Here is a 20,616-nt window from a genome sequence, read left to right as displayed (position 1 = left end):
TAACTAACCTTTAAATTGATGTGTTAAATAGAAAATCTAGTGATTGTAAAAAGAATAAAAAAAAGAACTTTAGTCAAATAAGAGAAGAAAGAGAGCAAAATTTCAAAGTTTCAATTGAACCCGTAATCAACTAATACTCTAGCAACGTCTTAACTACAATATAGTACTTAACATAATTGAAAAATGCGAGTGAAAGGGCAAAACATATTTGAATTGAAAGTGAATTTGCCTCATTTGAACTTTGAGAATTAAAATTGGATTTAAAAGGAGCCTTTAACGGCAGCTCTATGAAATAGGGCCAATAGAAAGTTTCATCGTTCCAGCCAAAAAAAAAAACAGAGTGTAGTTTGCATATCAACATATGAAGAGACGGACGAAGAGACGGCCAAAATAATAATACCCCAGAGTGCTAGAGTATTATGGTGCAGAGTGAGAAAGTTGCAGTAGCTGAGAGTCGAGGCGGGCATAATTTTTATCATTATCAAACAAGCAATTCAGCAAAAACTAACACAAACAACACTTAAGTGTGCTGTGGTCTGGCTGGCGAGTGTGGGACCAAGAGAGGTGGAGGAGGAGGAGGGGAGAGGGGGAATGCTGGTGTGTTGGCAGAATGGTTCGCCACTTGATCTTTTAGCTAACGAGCGCTTTTCAACAGGAAAGCACACGAGTGTGCGTGTGCCCGAATATGTGCAAGTGTGTGTGTGTGTGTATGTGTGTGCCTGACTGCTGACAGTCAGACAGTAGAGCATCATAGGCTGTAGGTAGGGGCAGGGGCAGGGGCAGGGAGGGAGGCCTGTCAGGCTGGTAACGGTATCTGCAGGCGCACTTCAAACTAAACTCACCGCAAACAAAGTGGCCTCGTCCTGGCATGCCTACCAACCCCTCCCCTCCCCTCCATCACCCACTCTCTTGCTCTCCTGCTCTACTCGTTCCTTGCTCCACTTAATCACTCAAGCGTAAATCTATTCATCATTCATAAGTTATAAATTTGCCGTGCTGTGTGTGGTGTGTTTTTGGGCGATGGCGTAAGAAGTGGACGTGGACCGACAGACAGACAGACAGAGGCAGGCTGACAGGCCGACAGGCTGGCAGCGCCATCTAGTGGGCGGTGGCAGGTTTCGCCACTTAACACACAGTCGCCTCTTGTGCATTGTGCATTGTGTGGCGCGCTTTTGCATTTGATGAGTGTCGTGTCGTGTAGTGTCGGAGATATCTACGTTCTATGTTCTCTATCTACAAGTATCCATCTATCTGCAACTGTGTAGCATCCTTTTGATAAATATTTACAAATTGATTTGCACAGTTCTTTGTGAGGCCTTTGAGCCTTCGAACTATTGGAGCATATAGCCAAAGCTCGATGCCATCATCATCATCACTTGACATACATCCATTTCTCATTCGCTCATCACACTTTTGCTTCTTTTGCAGGTGCCACCGCATCACATCAAGACGTATCAGACTGAGAAACAAGAGAACACCACGCTGGAGTCTGTCACAAGTGCCATACATTTTATGGTTACCAATCAGCATTTTCTCAAGGGTCAAATGCGAGTAAGCCAACCCCTCCAAAAAAAATTCAATAGCTGCCACTTCTTCAAGCTATTCACTCTCTTTGTTTTGTTTTGTTTTCGTGTTGCAGCTCAAGTGTACGGCGAACATATTCGACATATTCAAGGAGGAAATCGAGAGCATTATCGAGGAGGATAAACCGAGAATCATGGCCTCGGGACGATCCTACGATATGAACAATTATCCCTTGGATGAGCATGGCAACAGCATCGGCGAACGCGACCGAGGACGAGGCTACGAGGATCACAATGAATCATATTTAACCTACTATTCGCGTAAGTGTTGTAAAATACCAAAAGTTTTAAGTGTTGCAAAACGAAAATGGAGAGATGACATTTCATTTGAACTATTCACTCAATTCTAAAGCACTTTTATCCATTTTTGGTGTGCTCTAAAGTCCTTAAGAGTTTATTAACCTACTCTAAGCAATAAATGAAAATAAATATAAATATATTTAATGTTCGTTAATTCGTATAAACATTTTTGTAGTGCTGATAAACGCCTGTGTTTATATTATTTGCACTATTTATGTTTTCTTTGCTCAACAGCAAATCCTTTTTGGGTAAAAGTATTTGAATATTCGCCTGATCCTAGCTGCTGCTGCTGGCCTTTACAATTTTTGTGCTTTTGCCATGTCATGTTTGCAATACAAGTAGTTGGACCCAGCCAGGAAATTCAAATGGGAGGCAAGGAGTGAGGCACTTGCTGCTGTCCTCCGTTTAGCTGCTCGAACATACAACTTAAATTATGCAAATAACATTTTGCCAGCATAAACATTCAGTGGAGCTGGAGCTGGAGACTAGGACCAAGACCAAGACCAGGACACGACATAGTGAACAGGGCAAACAGGAGATGGAGAGCAGCTGCTTCTGTTATCCTGCAGGATAACCGAGCATGCTGCTTATCGAATCAAATGCTTGGGCCAAATCAAATTGGTTTAAAGTTAGTTGCGACATGAAAGATTGTCGCGTCCATTGATGCAGCAGACGTTGCCAGTTTCTGTTGCACTTCCAGTTGCAGTCTGCTTGCTCCCAGGCAATCCTTGAAGTCGTCTCTCGGGTTTCCTTTTCTAATTTTACCGTGGAAAGCATTTTGATTGCTGTGTGGCTTATGTGCTTATGGCCTCCTCCTACTCCTATATAAATAAGTACTGTTTGCTCAAAGTGTTGCCACTTACTTGCGGCAACATTTACTTAGCACCAATTGCAGCAACAGCAGCAACAACAACAACAACAATGTATGTAACTGAGTTCAGACTCAAAATTTTATTTAAAATTTGTGCAACAACAAAATATATCCACTTGCGCTGAAAAGTATGCAACATTCTTTGCTGCCCTCAAGGTGGGTCACAAATGCTGGGAACAGTTGGGAGGGAACAGTAGGGAGAACAGTTGGGTTACCGCTTGTGTAGAGTTGCTTGTAGTTTCGATTTGGGGGCCGCAGTTCCGTTGTCGATTTTGGTGAACTTTATGCAAATGCATTGTTGACACACACACACACACACACACACACACACACGCATGCACATGGGGTTACGTATGTGCATATTTCGTTGACTGGATTTGATTTCGTTTCAACTCGTTTTTTTTTTATAAAGTTTTTTTAAAATGCAGCCATAAGACGACTTATCAGATATTTTTCAGTCTCACAGCAAGTGAGTTATATTCAATGGAGTGAAAGAGTTGCACATAAAACAAAATGTTCTTGCATACATCTAAAATGCAAATGTGACAACGAATCTCTAACAACATATCTATAGGTAAAATTTATTTGTTTTACAGCCAGAGAGCGCTTTACTAAATCCCGTAAAATGAACTTGCGCAATATAAACGTGTATTGCAATTAATTTGAATAGGATAGTTTTGTTAGTTTATTTAAGTGAAGTTGCTTAAAATATTATAAAAATTATGCAATACATTTTGTGTGCAAAACAAGATATATGAACAATATTCATATATGAAAACAAATAGATATTTAGTGAAACTAATATGATATGGGTATAAAATACGATTTTTCAAAGAAAACAAATATTCTAAGCACCAAAATTTATTTTTAATTTCTCAGTTTAATTTTAACCTCAAACTAAAATGCATCAACTCCACCTATTAAAGGTTTCAGTCTTTGCTAAAGCAGCCAATCAAAAAAAGCATGCTTGTGCTTATACATATGTATGTATGTATATGTATATACTAATCACTCTTCCTTGTCTCTCTTTCACTTTACAGCGGAGGACAGTGCATCAGGCGCCTCTAAAGCTACACATGAAATCTTTTGGCGCTTTTGGCTATTGAAGCTTACGGAAATGCTGCCAGTCGAACATATAACAAAGCTCCACAGACACATCAACAGGCAGTTGATAAAGTGGGCGTGGCTTAGCAAGAGTGTCGGCTGTTTGGCAGCACTCGCGATGCCCCTTTGGCTGTGGGGAGCCCATCAAATTATCAGCTGTCAATATGGCAGCGATAAAGCAGCGGCGCAACAACAACACCAAACGAACGATAGCAGAGGAAATGACAGGAAGACCGGCGACAAAGTCGCGACAGTCGATTGCAATGTGACAATGTCAAAGGCACCAGCAACGGCAGCATCGGCTGCAGCGGCGACGCGGGGAGGCGACAAATGCTTTTATAATTGTCAAATGGCATTGGCAGCACTTTCGAATCGGGATCAGCAGCAGCATAGCGACAACTTGCAAGAAGCAGCACAGCGCTATCGTGATGATTATGATAGCGATGTTCATGATGATGATGATGACGACGATGACGATGCGAATGATGACAATTTTGATGGTGCTGATGGTGGGAATATTGCAAGTGTTACCAATGCCAGCGATGATTTAACTGCAGCAGCAATAACGAAGGCAGCTGCATTGAAGCGACATCAACAGCTGTCAGCGACACTTGCCCAAGTGGGCGTGGCAGCGACGCTGGATCAACGATTATTGATGACTTGGCAGAAGTGGGCAACGCCAGCGAGCACCTCCTCGTGCTGATGCTGAATTGATGATGAAATGCATTTCAAAAAGTAGCTTAAGGTGTTGCTGAGTTCGCTCTTGCTTTTATTTTCTTTTCTTTTCTTTTCTTTTCTGTTTTCTCTCTTTTTTGTGTTTAACGCGCGAACGGCGTGGCAATAATTAATACAACATTACAAGCAGAGGAAAACAAAATTTAAATAAATATTAATTACATTTGGGGCAGCAGCCAAATAATCGAAACAGGACTTGTAATATGATAAAGTACAGCAAATTGAATATATATACATACAATATAAACAAATTAAACATAATATTATATAATAAAAAACATATTTAAGCGAATAAATACAAACAGGTGAAGCTCATAAAATCGTTTAAGAGAGAAAAAAAGAAAATACTTAATATAGCAATTTAAGAGGCATGTATGTTATTTATTTGCAATGAATTATAAAAGTCTTAACTCACTGCAAATAGTTGGTCACTCTGTTTATCAACAGCTGAGCAAGAGAGAGATCAAAAGAGTCAAAGAAGATGTAAGCCAATAAAAACATAAACTTCAGAATCAAAAGCTTAGATTTTAACGCTCTCTTCACTCTATTAAAACAGCTCTAAAATGTTATAGTTCGATTAGTTAAGAGAGCGTTATGTTGTACTACAGTTTGACATTCACTGTCAACGTACTCTTCACTCTTTAGATCCTAATTTGGTAAATTTTTATTGAGTTTTACATAAATGTGATAATTCGGAACACCGAATACATAAATATAATAAAGAATTTCAAGAAAATAGTATAATCATGCAAAAGGCCTAATTCATGAAAAACTAGATCACATGTTATTCATATTTCGCCCACACAATACTAGAGCAAACAAAGAGAGAGAGGGAATTCGAAAAGCTTTAAATTGCACTTGAGCTTAGCTTTTTGTACCGTAGTGCATTTTAAAGCTTCAAATGAGTTTGTAAACAATAGTGAAAAGCTTCTTAGACCTTTTATGAATTGTGTTCTAACTCCACAGTGCTCTCCTCAAGTCTCTAAACAGTGGCCACTGAAATGTATGTAAATAAAATTAAAACTACAATTAATCCAAATGAGAACGAAAGCTTAAAAATAAAAAAAAAAACATAATATGAAAACATTATACGAGTACTGAAAGGAACTTTTTACGGTTTTGGAAGCATGCAAAATTAATTACTGTTATTGTTCATTTGTAGACACACAACAATAATCATTTTAGGTAAAATCATAAATCTTGAAACAAACAAATTCCATATTATTTGAGCAATCAAAACGATAACAACAAAATTATTTAAAATTTTTGGCAAACAAAAATCCAACGGTAAATAGTTCCTTTGCCTTAATAAATAAATCGGTGTAATTGTAACTGGAAGCGCAACATGTAAATTGAATAAAGTTTTCGAAAAGATATAATATAACAAAAAAAAAAACATGAAAATGGTAGATAAAAGTGAATACAATACGGAAACTAAGTTAAATTATGTAATAACAATAAATTAATACTCAAAAAAATAAGACACAGCGAAATACATTTATAATCAAAATTTTGAAAGTTGTAAATAGAGAAATATGTTAAGAAGTTGTCTAGAGAGCACAAATTAATTGTGTATGTATGGTTAGTAAATTTATATGTGTAAATGTTAAATATTATTATATTATATATATACATATACATATATCGAATACAATTATGTAATGTAAATGCATGCGCTCAGATTTGTCTAATCAAAACGTGTTGTGAAAGTTGTCTTCCCTTATTTATGTTAGCTCAATGATCTAAAGTTAATTGGTTCATTGACTTTTTGTTCTTCACTTTAATTTTGCTAAGCTTAACTATTCTGATGAGTTTTACAAATTTTTGTGGTAGTCAGAATAGATCTACAATATATAAAACCTTGTTAGTGTACATAGAACCCCATTAAGGAACTAAGAGTGTCGATTTCTTATTTTGCTTTTAAATATCAATACAAACTATACAAAGAAGTATAATTAAATAAATATAAATGTTATTTATCAACTAGGCTAAGAAATAGTTTTAAACACACATGAGTAACAAAATAACACGCCGCTTGCATTGAATATAAACGACATATTCATATCTAAACGAACAAAATAATAACATTAAATAAACAAATGCAAATACAAAAATTAATAATAGCCAAGATCACTGTTAACGCCAACTCTAAAATGATGTAAAAAGAAAAAATTATAATACGAAGGAACTCAGTACATATAAGCATAAAAAGAAAATTAAATGAATATTATTGTAAAAAGTAAATACATAAGCGACATAACTTAGTATTTATGGCTATTAGTTAAAAAGTAAGCAAATTTAATATATAAATAAACAATAATAAATTACGAATAATGAAATAACAAAAACGTGTTCAACTCTATGGCGGTCTGCGCGTTAACTCCTGTGCCTCACTGTGCTGTGGCGCCATCTATTGCCCAGCCTTTGAACTGTGGATTAAATGGCAAAGCTTTCAACGGGCATGCAAAGCTTTTAAAACTGTTGCACACGATATTGAATTGTTGTTTTAAAATACACGTGTTGATCTTTAAGCTTCACTTCACTCCCCCCCATTCAAGAGAGCTGACTAAAGCTCTGCCTGAAGGTCAGACCGGACAATATGAAGCCTCAGGGCGGGCAGTCAACGCGCTTCAATGACGACGACAACACCGCCCGAGTCCCTTTCCATTTACATTTACTACGACGCGTTGTATTCCGCGAAACTTAATTAAGTTTAGTTTTATTAAAAACTATTTGCAACAACCATTAAGCCGGGTGAACTCCTCCCTTACTTGACCATTATTCAGATTCATTTTCGTTTTTCATTCAAAAATTTCAATTTTTTTCTGTATTTTCTATACACGTGTCTTGATTAATTAATTGTACCTCCCCCTCGCGCCCCTGTCTTCGGTAGTGATTACTATTTTTTTTCTGTTAAATTAAAAAATTAGACGACTACCAAAAATCCTCTGCAAATTTGACAAATTGACCAAAACAATAATTGTTCCCAAAAATTTAATAACACATTACTTTTTACGTGATCAATAAATTAATTAAATTAAAACGTCCTTGTGCCCATACTTAAATTTTTATAAATAAATGTGTTAAATGAAAATCGAGAAAATTTGTGTCTTCTGTGCATAGTATTAAAATTCGCGGTGAGTTTCTCAATTGTTTTGGCGGGAAAAAATAAAATAGGAACAATTTTTTTTCATTTTGCTTTAGCGAAATGCGCAAGCAACATTTTTAATTTAACAGCCCGCTGTTAAGTTGCAGCAACATTTTAAGATACTTTGAAAAGCTCGTAATAACGAAATTATTTATCCAGCTTGTAAAAAAATTAAATGTAAGAAAATAAAAAATGCACACATTTAAAAAATTTGTTAAAAAAAAAACATTTTAAAAATTTATATTATATTATGAAAGCTGAGACAATAGCGATGAGTCCAATAATTTATAGGAAAAGCCCAAAAGCCTTGATCTCTCGCCGAACCGATTAAGCTTAACTCAACTCACTTCTAGTTCACCTCAGTTAAACTCACTTGGACTCTCTTTAAATTTGATTCTATGAAACTCAACTCGACTCTCTTATAGTTTTGCTTAGATTCTGTTAAGCTCAGTTAAACTCTCTTGAAATTTTGATTCGACTCCCTTGCACTAAAATGTTTTTGTTTGAAAAGAGTATCAGCGTTTTTGTGGCCAGCCTAACAACTCTCTGCGAGTGGTTCGTTGACCCAGTCCGAATCTATTTAAGCATTTCTCCAGGCGAGCCTGCAGTCTAGCGACAATTATCCCATTGGCTAGCGCGAATTTAGGATTTACAGTTGCAATTAATAGCTTTCGCTGGCTACAAAAACTTGCGATTGAATCATATCACTCCGACTCAGGGACAAAATTGCCACAACGTTCAATTGCCTTCGAGTCTTGCATAGAATTGGTAGCAGAAAAGTTCCTCCCCGACTACTTGTAGTGTACAATTATTTCGCATTGGAAATATACATATAAATATATATAGACAGACTCATATATGATAATATTAAAAGAAATAATAGTAAAACAAAAGAATACACTCTATATATTTTGGTATAGACAAATCCGATTGCGTTGATCACATTTATAAATGCCTTTCATCGAACGATTCGTACAAATTCGTAATTTTGTTATGAACATTTGCCTTGTCGAGGCCATACAATTTGTCCAGGACCTAACGCATGCCATTTGTTTGGACTTTCAAGGCCTCTTCAATCTGAAATAGTGGTGCGGTAAGTGAAAGCAAGCAAGAAAAAAGAAAGTGAAAGTGTCAAAGTGTCTGCACCTTTTAACTGTTCATGTCAATGTCAAATCTTCTACGCTTCCGTTCATAAAATATGTAAGAAAAAAGAAAAGAACCTCATGGCATTTTCCTTTACTTTCTAAAGAGGTTATGTGAAATGTGTTTGCCCTAAAAAAAATGTAAAAATAGCTTTGAAATGTTCAAAAATATTTCACAAGAAGATTTCTATAATTATAGACATATTTTTAATATAGTCCCACATTTTAAATTAAACCAAAAAACTCACTTATCCAGCACTTAAAAAATATGAATCTTTTTTTTACTACCCAAAAATACTTAAAAAGAAAAACATACTCCATGTATACAATTTGCGGCATAGAATGAGATTCATTTAAATTCAAAGACCACAGTAAAATATTATATTTTCCCAAATTTCCTCAAAGTCACCAAATATGAAAAACAGAATGTTGGTTGTAAATTATTATTAGAAATATTAAACAGTTAGAAAATTAGAAGATATTATCTAAACATTATCTTCACATTTAATTGAAAATTGATTTATATAAAATTAAATTATCGTCGATATCAATTTAAAATGAATGAAAAATAACGTTTATGAGAATCTGAAAATGGATAATAATGGAGAGTTACAATAGCATAAAATCTATCTAAATATATGTAAAAAATAAAATATTATACTGTCCATGTCGTCAATAAATTACTAAAGTGCGTGTTCATAACTAATTTAATAAATTTGTTAATGCCAGCTTAACAATATTTTTTCCACATAGCTCTTCGCATATTTTCTTCTTCTGTATTTCGTATACATACACACTCTCACACACACACACACACACACACACACACACACACACACTTAAACACAAGCTTAAACTCAATCTTCGAAACCTTAACCCAACCAACACACACAATCCACCGAACTCAAAACTCAGACGGACCAAACTGAACGTTTAGAATTGTTGTAAAAAACAATCGAAACAAAACGAAAAGAACCGACCAATCGATAAACAAATCGAACAAGTTTGCTGACAGCAGGCGTCAATCGATTGGCCGACAGCCAATAAAGCGAACAACAAAACTGCGATTAGCGGACAATTAGACAAAAGGAAGAAACGGACAAGCGATAATTTTCGACATGCTCTCCTGTGCCTCATTCAATAAGCTTATTTATCAAACGGCCGCGGATGTTACCGCCATGGCCAGCGGTAAATCGACTCCAGTTGGAGTCGATCTTAGTTCTCTGCCGCTGGCAACAGGCGTTAGCGACGGTAGCGTGGGACGTGGTGCCCCCAGCGAAACGCAGAGCGAAATCTCATCGGTGGACAGCGATTGGAGTGACATACGTGCCATTGCATTGAAATTGGGAGTACAAAATCCAGACGATTTGCACACGGAACGTTTTAAGGTGGACCGACAGAAACTAGAACAGTTGATAAAGGGTACGTTCAATCCACTGCAATAGATCCATATTCTAATACTCCCTCTTCTTAATTCACAGAGAACAGCGACATTGAAGGCATGAACGGTGCTGAGTATTTCTTTGATGAGGTAAGTGTACATTAAGTTAGTGAATTTTATATAGGATTTTAATGCTTGAGCTAAATTCCCTATTCATTTATTATTGTAACATTCAAATTTATAACTATTTTCCGTTAGATGGTAGAAGAGAATTTCTAAAAATATTTTGAATCAAATTTTTGTAAACATTTGGCTTTGCATTTTCAGTAACAAATTTGTACTTCATCTAACTAAAGGAAATTATTTCAACATATGTTTAATGTTTTTTGCATACCCAATTTAAATTTTAGTGAATAAACTTTAAATGTTTTGCAATTTGTAATTATTGAAAAGCCAAATTCAAGTGTATTATAAAGGGACGAATATAAACCACAGATATATATTATATCTTTTAGATAATGAACACCACGGATACTTATGTGAGCTGGCCTTGCAGACTCAAGATTGGAGCCAAAAGCAAAAAGGGTACGAAATTTTTAATATTCGTATTAAACTATGATTTTGATCATTTTTATTTTTTTTATAGATCCCCATGTGCGAATTGTGGGTAAAGTGGAACAGGTGCAGCGTGCCAAAGATCAAATTCTGAGCAGCCTGGACTCAAGGGTACGTACAGACGAGTAATAGTGACATTCTAAGTGCTATCTTAGAATTTCATAAATGATCGCTAAATAAACTTGATTTTATTTAGGGGACGCGTGTAATTATGAAAATGGATGTCAGCTATACGGATCACTCTTACATCATTGGCCGCGGCGGTAACAATATAAAGCGGATTATGGATGAATCGCATACGCATATACATTTCCCGGATTCGAATCGTTCGAATCCCACGGAGAAATCGAATCAAGTATCGCTTTGCGGCAGTTTGGAGGGCGTTGAACGTGCCAGGGCCATGGTGCGACTCTCGACACCGCTGCTCATCTCGTTCGAGATGCCAGTAATGGGTCCAGGAAAGGTGCAACCAGATCACGAGACGCCCTACATCAAGATGGTCGAAAGCAAGTTCAATGTGCAGGTAATAACCCCAAGAAAATACTGTTATCCCTGCAAATGTATTTGCATGCTACTGTTTCTGTTACCAGGTCATATTCTCATCGCGGCCCAAGTTGCATACATCCCTGGTGCTTGTCAAGGGCTCCGAAAAGGAGTCGGCCCAGGTACGCGATGCCACACAGCTCCTTATCAACTTTGCCTTCGAGAATATTGCAGTAAGTTCAAAACAGTTAAATCAATTACAATTTTGACATAATCCAATTGATTTCCTTTTTAGAATCAAATTCTTGTCAATGTGCAAATGGAGATATCGCCGCAACATCATGAGATTGTAAAGGGAAAGAATAATGTAAATCTGCTGAACATCATGGAGCGCACACAGACCAAAATCATATTTCCCGATCTGACAGACATGAACGTGAAGCCGCTGAAAAAGTCACAGGTTACGATTAGTGGACGCATCGATGATGTCTATAGGGCGCGACAACAATTGCTTGGCAATTTGCCCGTTGTCTTGATATTTGACTTTCCCGACAATCAGACCGATGCATCTGAAATTATGGGTCTTAACGTCAAATACGGCGTCTATATAACGCTACGCCAAAAGGCGCGACAAAGCACGCTGGCCATCGTTATCAAGGGCATTGAGAAATTTATAGGAAAGTTACCCCGACAATATAAACCTAAATGAAAACGAACTGATTTTCCTTTTTCTCACTTGCAGACAAGATATACGAGGCACGCCAGGAGATATTATGTCTGTCGACGCCGGCCATCAAGCCGGAGCTACCCGATCATTACTATATGCCCAAGGATAAGGATCTGAATTTGGCTTATCGCACTCAATTGACCGCATTGCTCGCTGGCTATCCCGATAGTCCGAAGACGCCTTCCCTGTTGCCGCCCTCAATGGGGTCACAATTGTCGCCATATGGCAACAAGAATCATTTACTGCTCAATGGCAATGTGGCCGTTGGCATGACCACGCCCACTGGGGTCTGCACGCCCACTCAAAAGTATATGCCGTTACACAATAGCGCCTACCAACCACGTCAAGTACCGACTATAACCCAGAACAACAACACCAACAACAACAATAATAACTTTTTGCAAGTACCTGGCTCAGGACTTTTGAAGCCGCCACAAGTGCCTAGCGGTCCACCATCGGTGGGTTCAAATGTATCGCCACGCAACAGCTGTAGCCAGAACACAAGCGGCTATCAGAGTTTCAGCAGCAGCACCACATCGCTGGAGCAATCGTATCCACCATATGGCCAGTTGCAGGGGGCCGTCTCATCGACGTCCTCCTCGTCGGGTGGCAACAACAATCGTGCGCACTATTCGCCCGACTCCACGTACAGCAGCGAGGCGGGCAGCATTGCTGGCACCACCGCACGTCTTGGTCGCCGACTTAGCGATGGAGTACTGCTTGGACTGGGCAGCGCCATAGGCGGCGCACATCTGTTGCCCGGCAGCGCTGAAAGCTATCGCAATCTTCATTATGATCTGGCCGCCGCTGCGGGCAAGCATCAGCACCATCAACAGCAGCAGGCATCGCAACGTGCTTGTGAATTTGATATACAACGTGCACTTGGCTTCAAGGCCATGGAACGCACACCTGTCGCTGGTGAGCTGCGCACTCCAACTCCTGCCTGGATGGGCATGGGAATTAGTCGCACATCGCCAGCACCCATTGAGACGGTGGATGATGGTTCCAATGGCGGTGGCAATACAGCCAATGGCTGGCGTATGCCGCCACCACCGCCAGGACTTTGTTCCCCATACGGACTGAGCGCAACGACGGGATTGCTGGACGCAACGCCCGTGAGTCGGCGCATGCAGCTGTCCCAACATAAGGACATACACACACTACTAACGAGCGTCGGCTTGGAGCACTACATAAGTGAGTAGTAGCCCAAAAATTCCAATTGAAATTCAGATAATTAGTAGTTAAATTTGGTGTAACTATAATTTATTTGAGCAATTGAAAGTTTACAAATTGAATGAAAGCATTCTACTATATTGCGTAAAAAATGTCAGTTCAATATTTTTAATACAGCTCTATTCCTATCGACATACCTATAGATAGATAGATACATTATATGAACGATCTGTTAAATTACTTGAATTGTGCACAACACTTTAAGAAACAATTTAACTACCTTTAAATTAAAACCCCAACCAAGAATATTTACTTATTTACAAGTAAAAATCATCTAATAAGTTGTATTAACTTCTCTCAATTTAATACAATTGTAGATCCTATTTATGGCCTTGTACATTACTAAAGCAAGCACACGTAACAGCCTGACTATTTCCCAATTAAAAATAAGTTGATTTTGTCGCTTACTGCTAATTGTATTGCACATTCACATTTATTTCTAACTTATATTAACTTAATTACTGTTTTTAGTAGAGACTCCAGAATGTTTCCATGTGTTAAATCCAGTCGAAAGTTCCATTTTAGAAATATAGGGAATCCAAGCGGTTTCAACGATTGCATCCACTTTACTCAATCTATAGAGCTTCAAAATTATCTTTACTTTTATCTCGACGTTTCGAAGCTTTGTTGTATCCTTCTAGGGCTCTGTCTGAAACGGAATCCATTCAATTCCTATTACAGGAGATATATTCAAGAATGAGCGCCTAGTCCAAGCTGGAAACTGCAGGAAAGGCTTCCAATAATTTTAGTTTGGATTTCTGCAAGATTGATCCAATCCTGTTTTCGTTGTCCTTTCACAATTCTTGTCCAGCTTACGTCGAACTTTAGACAGAAATATACATCGTCGTTCCAAAAGTGTTTGTCAGCTTTCACAAAAGATGATATTTGTATGCAGTTCCAATTTTTGCTTAGTACGAATTGCTAGGTTCATAAATTGTTGGTTTGATTAAATCTATTTCATTTAAGGAAGAACACTTCATGTCTCCGTCTCGCATATCTGAGTTATCCAGCCGATGGTTAATGCTTCTTTAAAGGCAAGAGCAAAGTGTTAAAAGCAAACACGGCATTGCCATGGAAACTCAAAGCTGTTGAACATTAATCACTTAGTATTTGATGAAACATGTTAATGTAGATTTTATGTAGACGTACCAATGGATTGACTTTTAGAGGCATATATACATCAGCCAGTATATAGTTTTTACCATTCGAAGTGAGTGTTCCTTTTCCTTGAAATTTTTGTAGATATAATGATGCCAACATAATAGACCAAACAATTTATCTGTACAGTGCGCCAATTGCTGGATCGTAAGCTGGAGAAAAGTGGATGTTTTAAAAGCGTTGAAGTGTCGATATATCATATATAGTAAATTTCTATTGTCTCCATTTAATTTTTTTTTTATATATTTCCATTTTTATTGTTTTTTTTTTCTTTTTATTTTTTTTATTTCATTTTTTGTTTTTTCGTTTTTTTTTAAATTATTTTTTGTTTTCGCATTTTTTGTTTCTTGGTACATTAGTTTATTCTTATGTTGAATATTTTATTCATCTAGATTTTTTTTATTATATTTATTTGTTTTTTTTTATTAAGAGTATTTTTTTTGTGTTTTTTTTTAATTTTATAATTTTTTTTATTTTACATGGATTCTTGTTATAAGGGGCAGTCCTCAATTCTATAAATCGATTCCTTAATGTATTTTTTTTCTTTTTCTAAATCTTTTTTTTGTAATTTTTGTGTTTTTTATATAATTTTTTTTTACTTTTACAAGGGTTGTTGTTATAGGGGCAATCCTCAATTTTACTTATCGATTTCTTAATGTTTTTTTTTTCTAATTTTTTTATATTTTTTTTTTTTAGATTTTTTTTGTCTTTTTTTTTTAATTTTATAATGTTTTTGGATTTTACATGGGCTTTTTTTATATGGGGATAGTCCTCAATTTTACTAATCGATTCCTTAAAGTATTTTTTTTTCTTTTTCCAAATTTTTTTTGTTTTTTTTTTTTTAATTTTTGTGTTTTTTATATAATTTTTTTTTTTACTTTTACAAGGGTTCTTGTTATAGGGGGCAATCCTCAATTTTACTTATCGATTTCTTAATGTTTTTTTTTCAATTTTTTTATATTTTTTTTTAGATTTTTTTTTGTTTTTTTTTTTAATTTTATAATGTTTTTGGATTTTACATGGGCTTTTTTTATATGGGGATAGTCCTCAATTTTACTAATCGATTCCTTAAAGTATTTTTTTTCTTTTTCCAAATTTGTTTTGTTTTTTTTTTTTAATTTTTGTGTTTTTTATATACATTTTTTTTGGCTTTTACATGGATTCTTGTTATAAGGGGGCAGTCCTCAATTTTACAAATCGATTCCTTAATGTATTTTTTTTTGAAATTTTTTATATATTTTTTATCGATTTTTTTTTGTCTTTTTTAAAATTTTATAATGTTTTTGGATTTTACAACGGCTTTTTTTATATGGGGGGAGTCCTCAATTTTACTAATCGATTCCTCAATGTATTTTTTTTTTTATTTTTCCAAATTTGTTTTTTTTTTTTTTTTGTAATTTTTGTGTTTTTTTATATAATTTTTTTTTTTTGATTTTACATGGTATTCTTGTTATAAGGGGGTCAGTCCTCAATTTGGCTAATCGATTCCTTAATGTATTTTTTTTTGAAATTTTTTTATATATTTTTTATCGATTTTTTTTTTTTGTCTTTTTTAAAATTTTATAATTTTTTTGGATTTTACATCGGCTTTTTTTATATGGGGCAGTCCTCAATTTTACTAATCGATTCCTCAATGTATTTTTTTTTTTATTTTTCCAAATTTGTTTTGTTTTTTTTTTGTAATTTTTGTGTTTTTTTATATAATTTTTTTTTTTTTTGATTTTACATGGTATCTTGTTATAAGGGGGTCAGTCCTCAATTTGGCTAATTGATTCGTCAAGTTTTTTTTTTTTTTTTTTTTTTTGGCTTTTCTTTTTTTGGAATTTTGTAATTTGTTTTGTTATCATTTTTTTGTCTTTTTTTAAATTTTATAATATTTTTGGATTTTACATGGGTTTTTGTTATATGGAGCCAGTCCTCAATTTGCTAATTGCTTCGTGACATTTTTTTGTTGGGTTTTCTAAGTGAATATTTCTTTTTTTGGAATTTTGTGATTTGTCTTGTTATAAATTTAATTTTTTTTTTGTCTTTTTTTAATTTTGTATTGTTTTTGGATTTTACTTGGGTTCTTGTTATATGGGGGCAGTCCTCAATTTGTTAATTGATTCACACATTTTTTTTGTTTTGGTTTTCTAAGTGAATATTTCTTTTTTTGGGATTTTGTAAATTTAATTTTAAAATGTTTTTGGATTTTACATGGGTTCTTGTTATATGGAGCCAGTCCTCAATTTGCTAATTGATTCGTCAAATTTTTTTGTGGGTTTTCTAGTGAATATTTCTTTTTTTTTGGATTTTGTAATTGTCTTGTTATATATTTTTTTTTTTTTTTTTAAATTTTATAATGTTTTTGGATTTTACATGGGTTTTTGTTATAAGGGGTCAGTCCTCAATTTGCTAATTGCTTCGTGACATTTTTTTTTTGGGTTTTCTAAGTGAATGTCTTTTTTTGGGATTTTGTGATTTGTCTTGTTATAAATTTAATTTTTTTTTTGTCTTTTATTAATTTTGTATTGTTTTTGGATTTTACATGGGTTCTTGTTATATGGAGCCAGTCCTCAATTTTCTAATTGATTCGTCAAATTTTTTTGTGGGTTTTCTAGTGAATATTTTTTTTTTTGGGATTTTGTAACGTGTTTTGTTATAAATTTTTTTTTTGTTTTTTTTTTTTTAATTTTATAATGTTTTTGGACTTTACTTGGATTTTTGTTATATGGGGCAGTCGTCAATTTTTTTTTTGTTTTCGTCAATTTTTTTTTTTTTGGGGTGAATTTGTAATATATTTTTTTTATTATTTTTTATTTGTTTTTTTTTTTAGTTTTTTTTTTTTGTTTTTTTTTAATGTTTTTTTTTGTTTTTTTTTTTAATTTTTTGTTTTTTGGTTTTACATGGTCACTCCTCAATTTTACTAATTTATTCGTGAATTTTTGTATATCTTCTCCATTCCTTTTTTTTATAGTTTTACATTTAAATATTACTTTTTTTTGGTTTTTCTTTGCATGTTTTTGTTATGTCTTTGTACTATACTCAGCATTACTAAATTCCTACTATATGATTTTTTACCCAACGGTATAACGGATTTGCACCATGATTTTTTTTTGTTTCCTTAATATATGACTTTTTTTGTAGTTTTGTTACTTTTAATATTTTTTGAATAGTTTTGAACTATTTTTTATAATATGTATTTTTTTGATAGTTTTACTACTTTGCACTTAATTTAGCGTTTATAATATAATCACCCGTATTTCCATATTATTTTTTTGCAGAGATTTTCGTTTTAAACGAAATTGACTTGGAAATGTTTACAACACTGACGGAGGAGAATCTAATGGAGCTGGGCATCACCGCGTTTGGAGCTCGCAAGAAGCTGCTGGCGGCCATTCACACGCTTCTGGCCAACGAAGCCGCCTGCAGTAGTATGCCCAGCAGCAGCTCCTCGCAGAGCTCCTCGCCGCGATTCTCCGGCAGCGCTGCGCCCGGAGCCGAGCGTCGTCCCTCGAATCAGTGGTAAATGCTGAGACAATTGTGGGTTATAGTAGATCTATATGCCTAAACAAAATGCTCAATACTAACTATATAATATAGGAAAAGTGAAGAACAGAATTCTCAACATATACGAAACCCTACACAAAAATAGTATTCAAAGCCTCTCAACTCGTTTATTTATTTAACGTTAATTCTAATCTTGCTTGAAGTCTTCAAAATAACTGTAGTGAATATACCACGAGTAATTGTAACCTAAACAAAACTAGAAACCAGAAAAAAACAAACAATTTGAGAAGTTTTCAGTGATGCGTATACTAAATTTGCAATTACGTAGTTTGGCTTGACTTATACTCGCATTTGTACTCAAACGAATATCTATCTTGTGAATAATTTATGCACTTTAACTACGTATTTATAATGTATATTGTAAAGAATGAATTTAACTGAAGAACATGTTGTTTGAAACAAAAAACACTTTATGGCTTGTAAAATTCTAAATAAATAATAACAAAAAAGCAAAACAAAAAAGCAAAACAAAAAAAATTAAAACAAAACAAAAAAGGAAAAAACAATAACAAAACAAACTAACTGAATAAAATAAAAATAAATAAATTTGAAACAAAAACAACTATGCGATATTAAATGAACTGAAGATGGGGCGAAGGAGATAGGAGAAGATAAGGGAGATAAAAGCAGGAGCAAGGAAGGGAAAACAAGGGAGGAGGAGTATGCATTTAATATTCACAAAATATATAACTATTTACATTATCAAATTCAACTCAAAACCCAAAACCAGGAGACAAGTTGAAAGAGATCTATTAACTTCGACTAGTCAAAGCCGATGAAGAAATTTTCGACGGTTCCAGCAAGATAGATGACGGAAAAATGTGGAAAGCGGAAAGGTATGGTATTAAATTATTGTGATTACTTTGACGGACAGACAACAAAAGGCAACAAATCGACACGTTGATTTGAAGATACTTTTCGGTTACGGCACAAACACAAGATTAATCACGGAGTTGAAATTATTTCAACATTTTACACACGGAGCAACTGAAGAACTTTTAACAAATTACTGAGTGAAACTGGAAACACGTCACGAGTCGACGAGGTTCGAATGTAAAATGAACTACTGATGGTAAGAAAGTCCGCCTATTTATAGCAGAAAATACTGTGCAAAGTCGCCATTTGCATTTCACATCAAGGTCGTCGGAAGGTAATGGTCATGAAATATAGAACTTCTTGGAAATACTCGTACCTGCTTAAAGCCACGTTCCTTGAGTACCTTAAGTCCACGGCTTAGGTAATTCCACTCACTCACTTCAAGGACGAACTGCCTTTAATGACTACTACCTGCGAACAGACGGTTCTCATATGTATGTATTTGCATTTCCAACAGATCTTCCAGTGGAAAATTTTCAAATTCCTGGAAATTTTACGCTAATCGCATATGCCTTAAAGCATAGATAAAATGGCAACTGGTATTCCCAAGAGTAAGCATATTATAATATCGTTTTAAAGAATCATAAAAATATCTTAAGAAAAGAAGACATTACATTTTACTAGGCGGCCAGAGACAGAGAACTTAGTATGTTCGAATTTCTTATGAATTTGGTAATTAATATTCTTCCTGTGCCACATTATTTTTCGAAAGACGATTTAAAATATAAACAATTTTAGTAAAATTTAATTTTAGTGTTCCCCAGGAAAAAAATATATATATGTATATATACATATAATGTTCATAGAGCTCGATTAGGCAATCAATAATTACTAAAACGATTAGTGGATGAGACAAGCAAATTAGAAAGGAATCATTTGATGATTATACTCCAGAAAATTTTAAAACAAATGTAAAAATTAATTAATTCATCTGGATTATAACTCAGATGCAGATACAATGTATATAAACTCCTACAAAAATTTCAAATTTTTGTTTTCATAATTACAATTAGTCTAAAGCGTAAAAATATGTAAAAGTACTCGACTGCGACATACCCGCTACCCATTCTCAATACAAACAAAACTGTGCGAGATTATGAAATACTAATAATTCATTAATAATTTCTAAGATTTGTATTTGATCGCAATTCACATTTATGGAATCGCAAACACGGTATTATTATATGTATCGCGATACTAGCTTAGAAATTATGTTAGTCATTAGTTTCGAATAGAGGAAGAATAATTCATCTGCATGCATTTTAGCTCTATATCCTACAGTCTCTACAGTCTGATATCTAGGATTTTTTAAGACAGACGGACAGGCAACGATCATGGCTATATAGTCTCGACTTTTGACGCTAATCAAGAATATATGTATGTATTTACTTTCTGCCTCTTAGATCCATATACTTTCGACAGTTATTATATTAATAATATCCTTTTACGCTATGGCTAGCGAGTATGCAAAATACAGTTTCATTTTTAAAATAAAACAAGAAAGCTACAGTTGAATGTGCTCGACTGTACGATACCCGCTACCTACTTTGAATAAAAGCAAAATATTGCGGTATTATTCTTAAAATATACCCAAATAGTAAACCATAAAAATACTATAAGTGAGTATTCCAAATGGTATGGTACAAAACTATTTCTTTAATAACTTTGGCAATTTTTATCTGATCGCAAGCAAACTTTGAGGAATTACAAA

The 20,616-nt window shown here is 34.6% G+C and overlaps 3 protein-coding genes across 4 annotated transcripts in view; all 3 read left to right on the top strand.

The window, feature by feature from the left end:
• LOC117564485 (uncharacterized) overlaps positions 1–6,416 on the top strand; it is a 64,294-nt gene extending 57,878 nt beyond the window's left edge. Inside the window, exons 6-8 of the mRNA XM_034243290.2 lie at positions 1,429–1,551; positions 1,640–1,844; positions 3,795–6,416. Of these exons, the coding sequence (XP_034099181.2) occupies positions 1,429–1,551; positions 1,640–1,844; positions 3,795–4,561 (1,095 nt within the window). The 3' untranslated portion in view covers positions 4,562–6,416. The remainder of the gene's footprint in view (positions 1–1,428; positions 1,552–1,639; positions 1,845–3,794) is intronic.
• An 815-nt stretch (positions 6,417–7,231) lies between these two features.
• Positions 7,232–9,711, top strand: LOC117564489 (uncharacterized). 2 transcript variants are annotated; one of them, XM_034243296.2, is made up of 3 exons: positions 7,232–7,730; positions 8,662–8,834; positions 9,637–9,711. In XM_034243296.2, exon 2 carries the CDS (start codon positions 8,693–8,695, stop codon positions 8,825–8,827), a length of 135 nt encoding a protein of 44 aa, XP_034099187.1. In that variant the 5' UTR covers positions 7,232–7,730; positions 8,662–8,692; the 3' UTR covers positions 8,828–8,834; positions 9,637–9,711. The 2 variants fall into 2 exon arrangements, with proteins under 2 accessions (XP_034099187.1, XP_034099188.1); XM_034243297.2 differs by lacking the exon at positions 7,232–7,730 and having other exon boundaries at positions 8,473–8,834.
• LOC117564484 (protein bicaudal C) lies at positions 9,690–18,588 on the top strand. Its single transcript, XM_052002997.1, has 9 exons — positions 9,690–10,305; positions 10,365–10,414; positions 10,780–10,849; positions 10,911–10,990; positions 11,076–11,402; positions 11,470–11,595; positions 11,658–12,037; positions 12,103–13,283; positions 17,744–18,588. The coding sequence occupies exons 1-9, from the start codon at positions 10,002–10,004 to the stop codon at positions 17,986–17,988; spliced, it is 2,763 nt and encodes a 920-aa protein (XP_051858957.1). The 5' UTR covers positions 9,690–10,001; the 3' UTR covers positions 17,989–18,588.
• Positions 18,589–20,616: the final 2,028 nt, after the last annotated feature.

The sequence above is a fragment of the Drosophila albomicans genome, chromosome 2L (genome assembly GCF_009650485.2).
Source record: "Drosophila albomicans strain 15112-1751.03 chromosome 2L, ASM965048v2, whole genome shotgun sequence".
NCBI lineage: Eukaryota > Metazoa > Arthropoda > Insecta > Diptera > Drosophilidae > Drosophila > Drosophila albomicans.
This window is presented reverse-complemented; position numbering and strand designations above follow the sequence as displayed.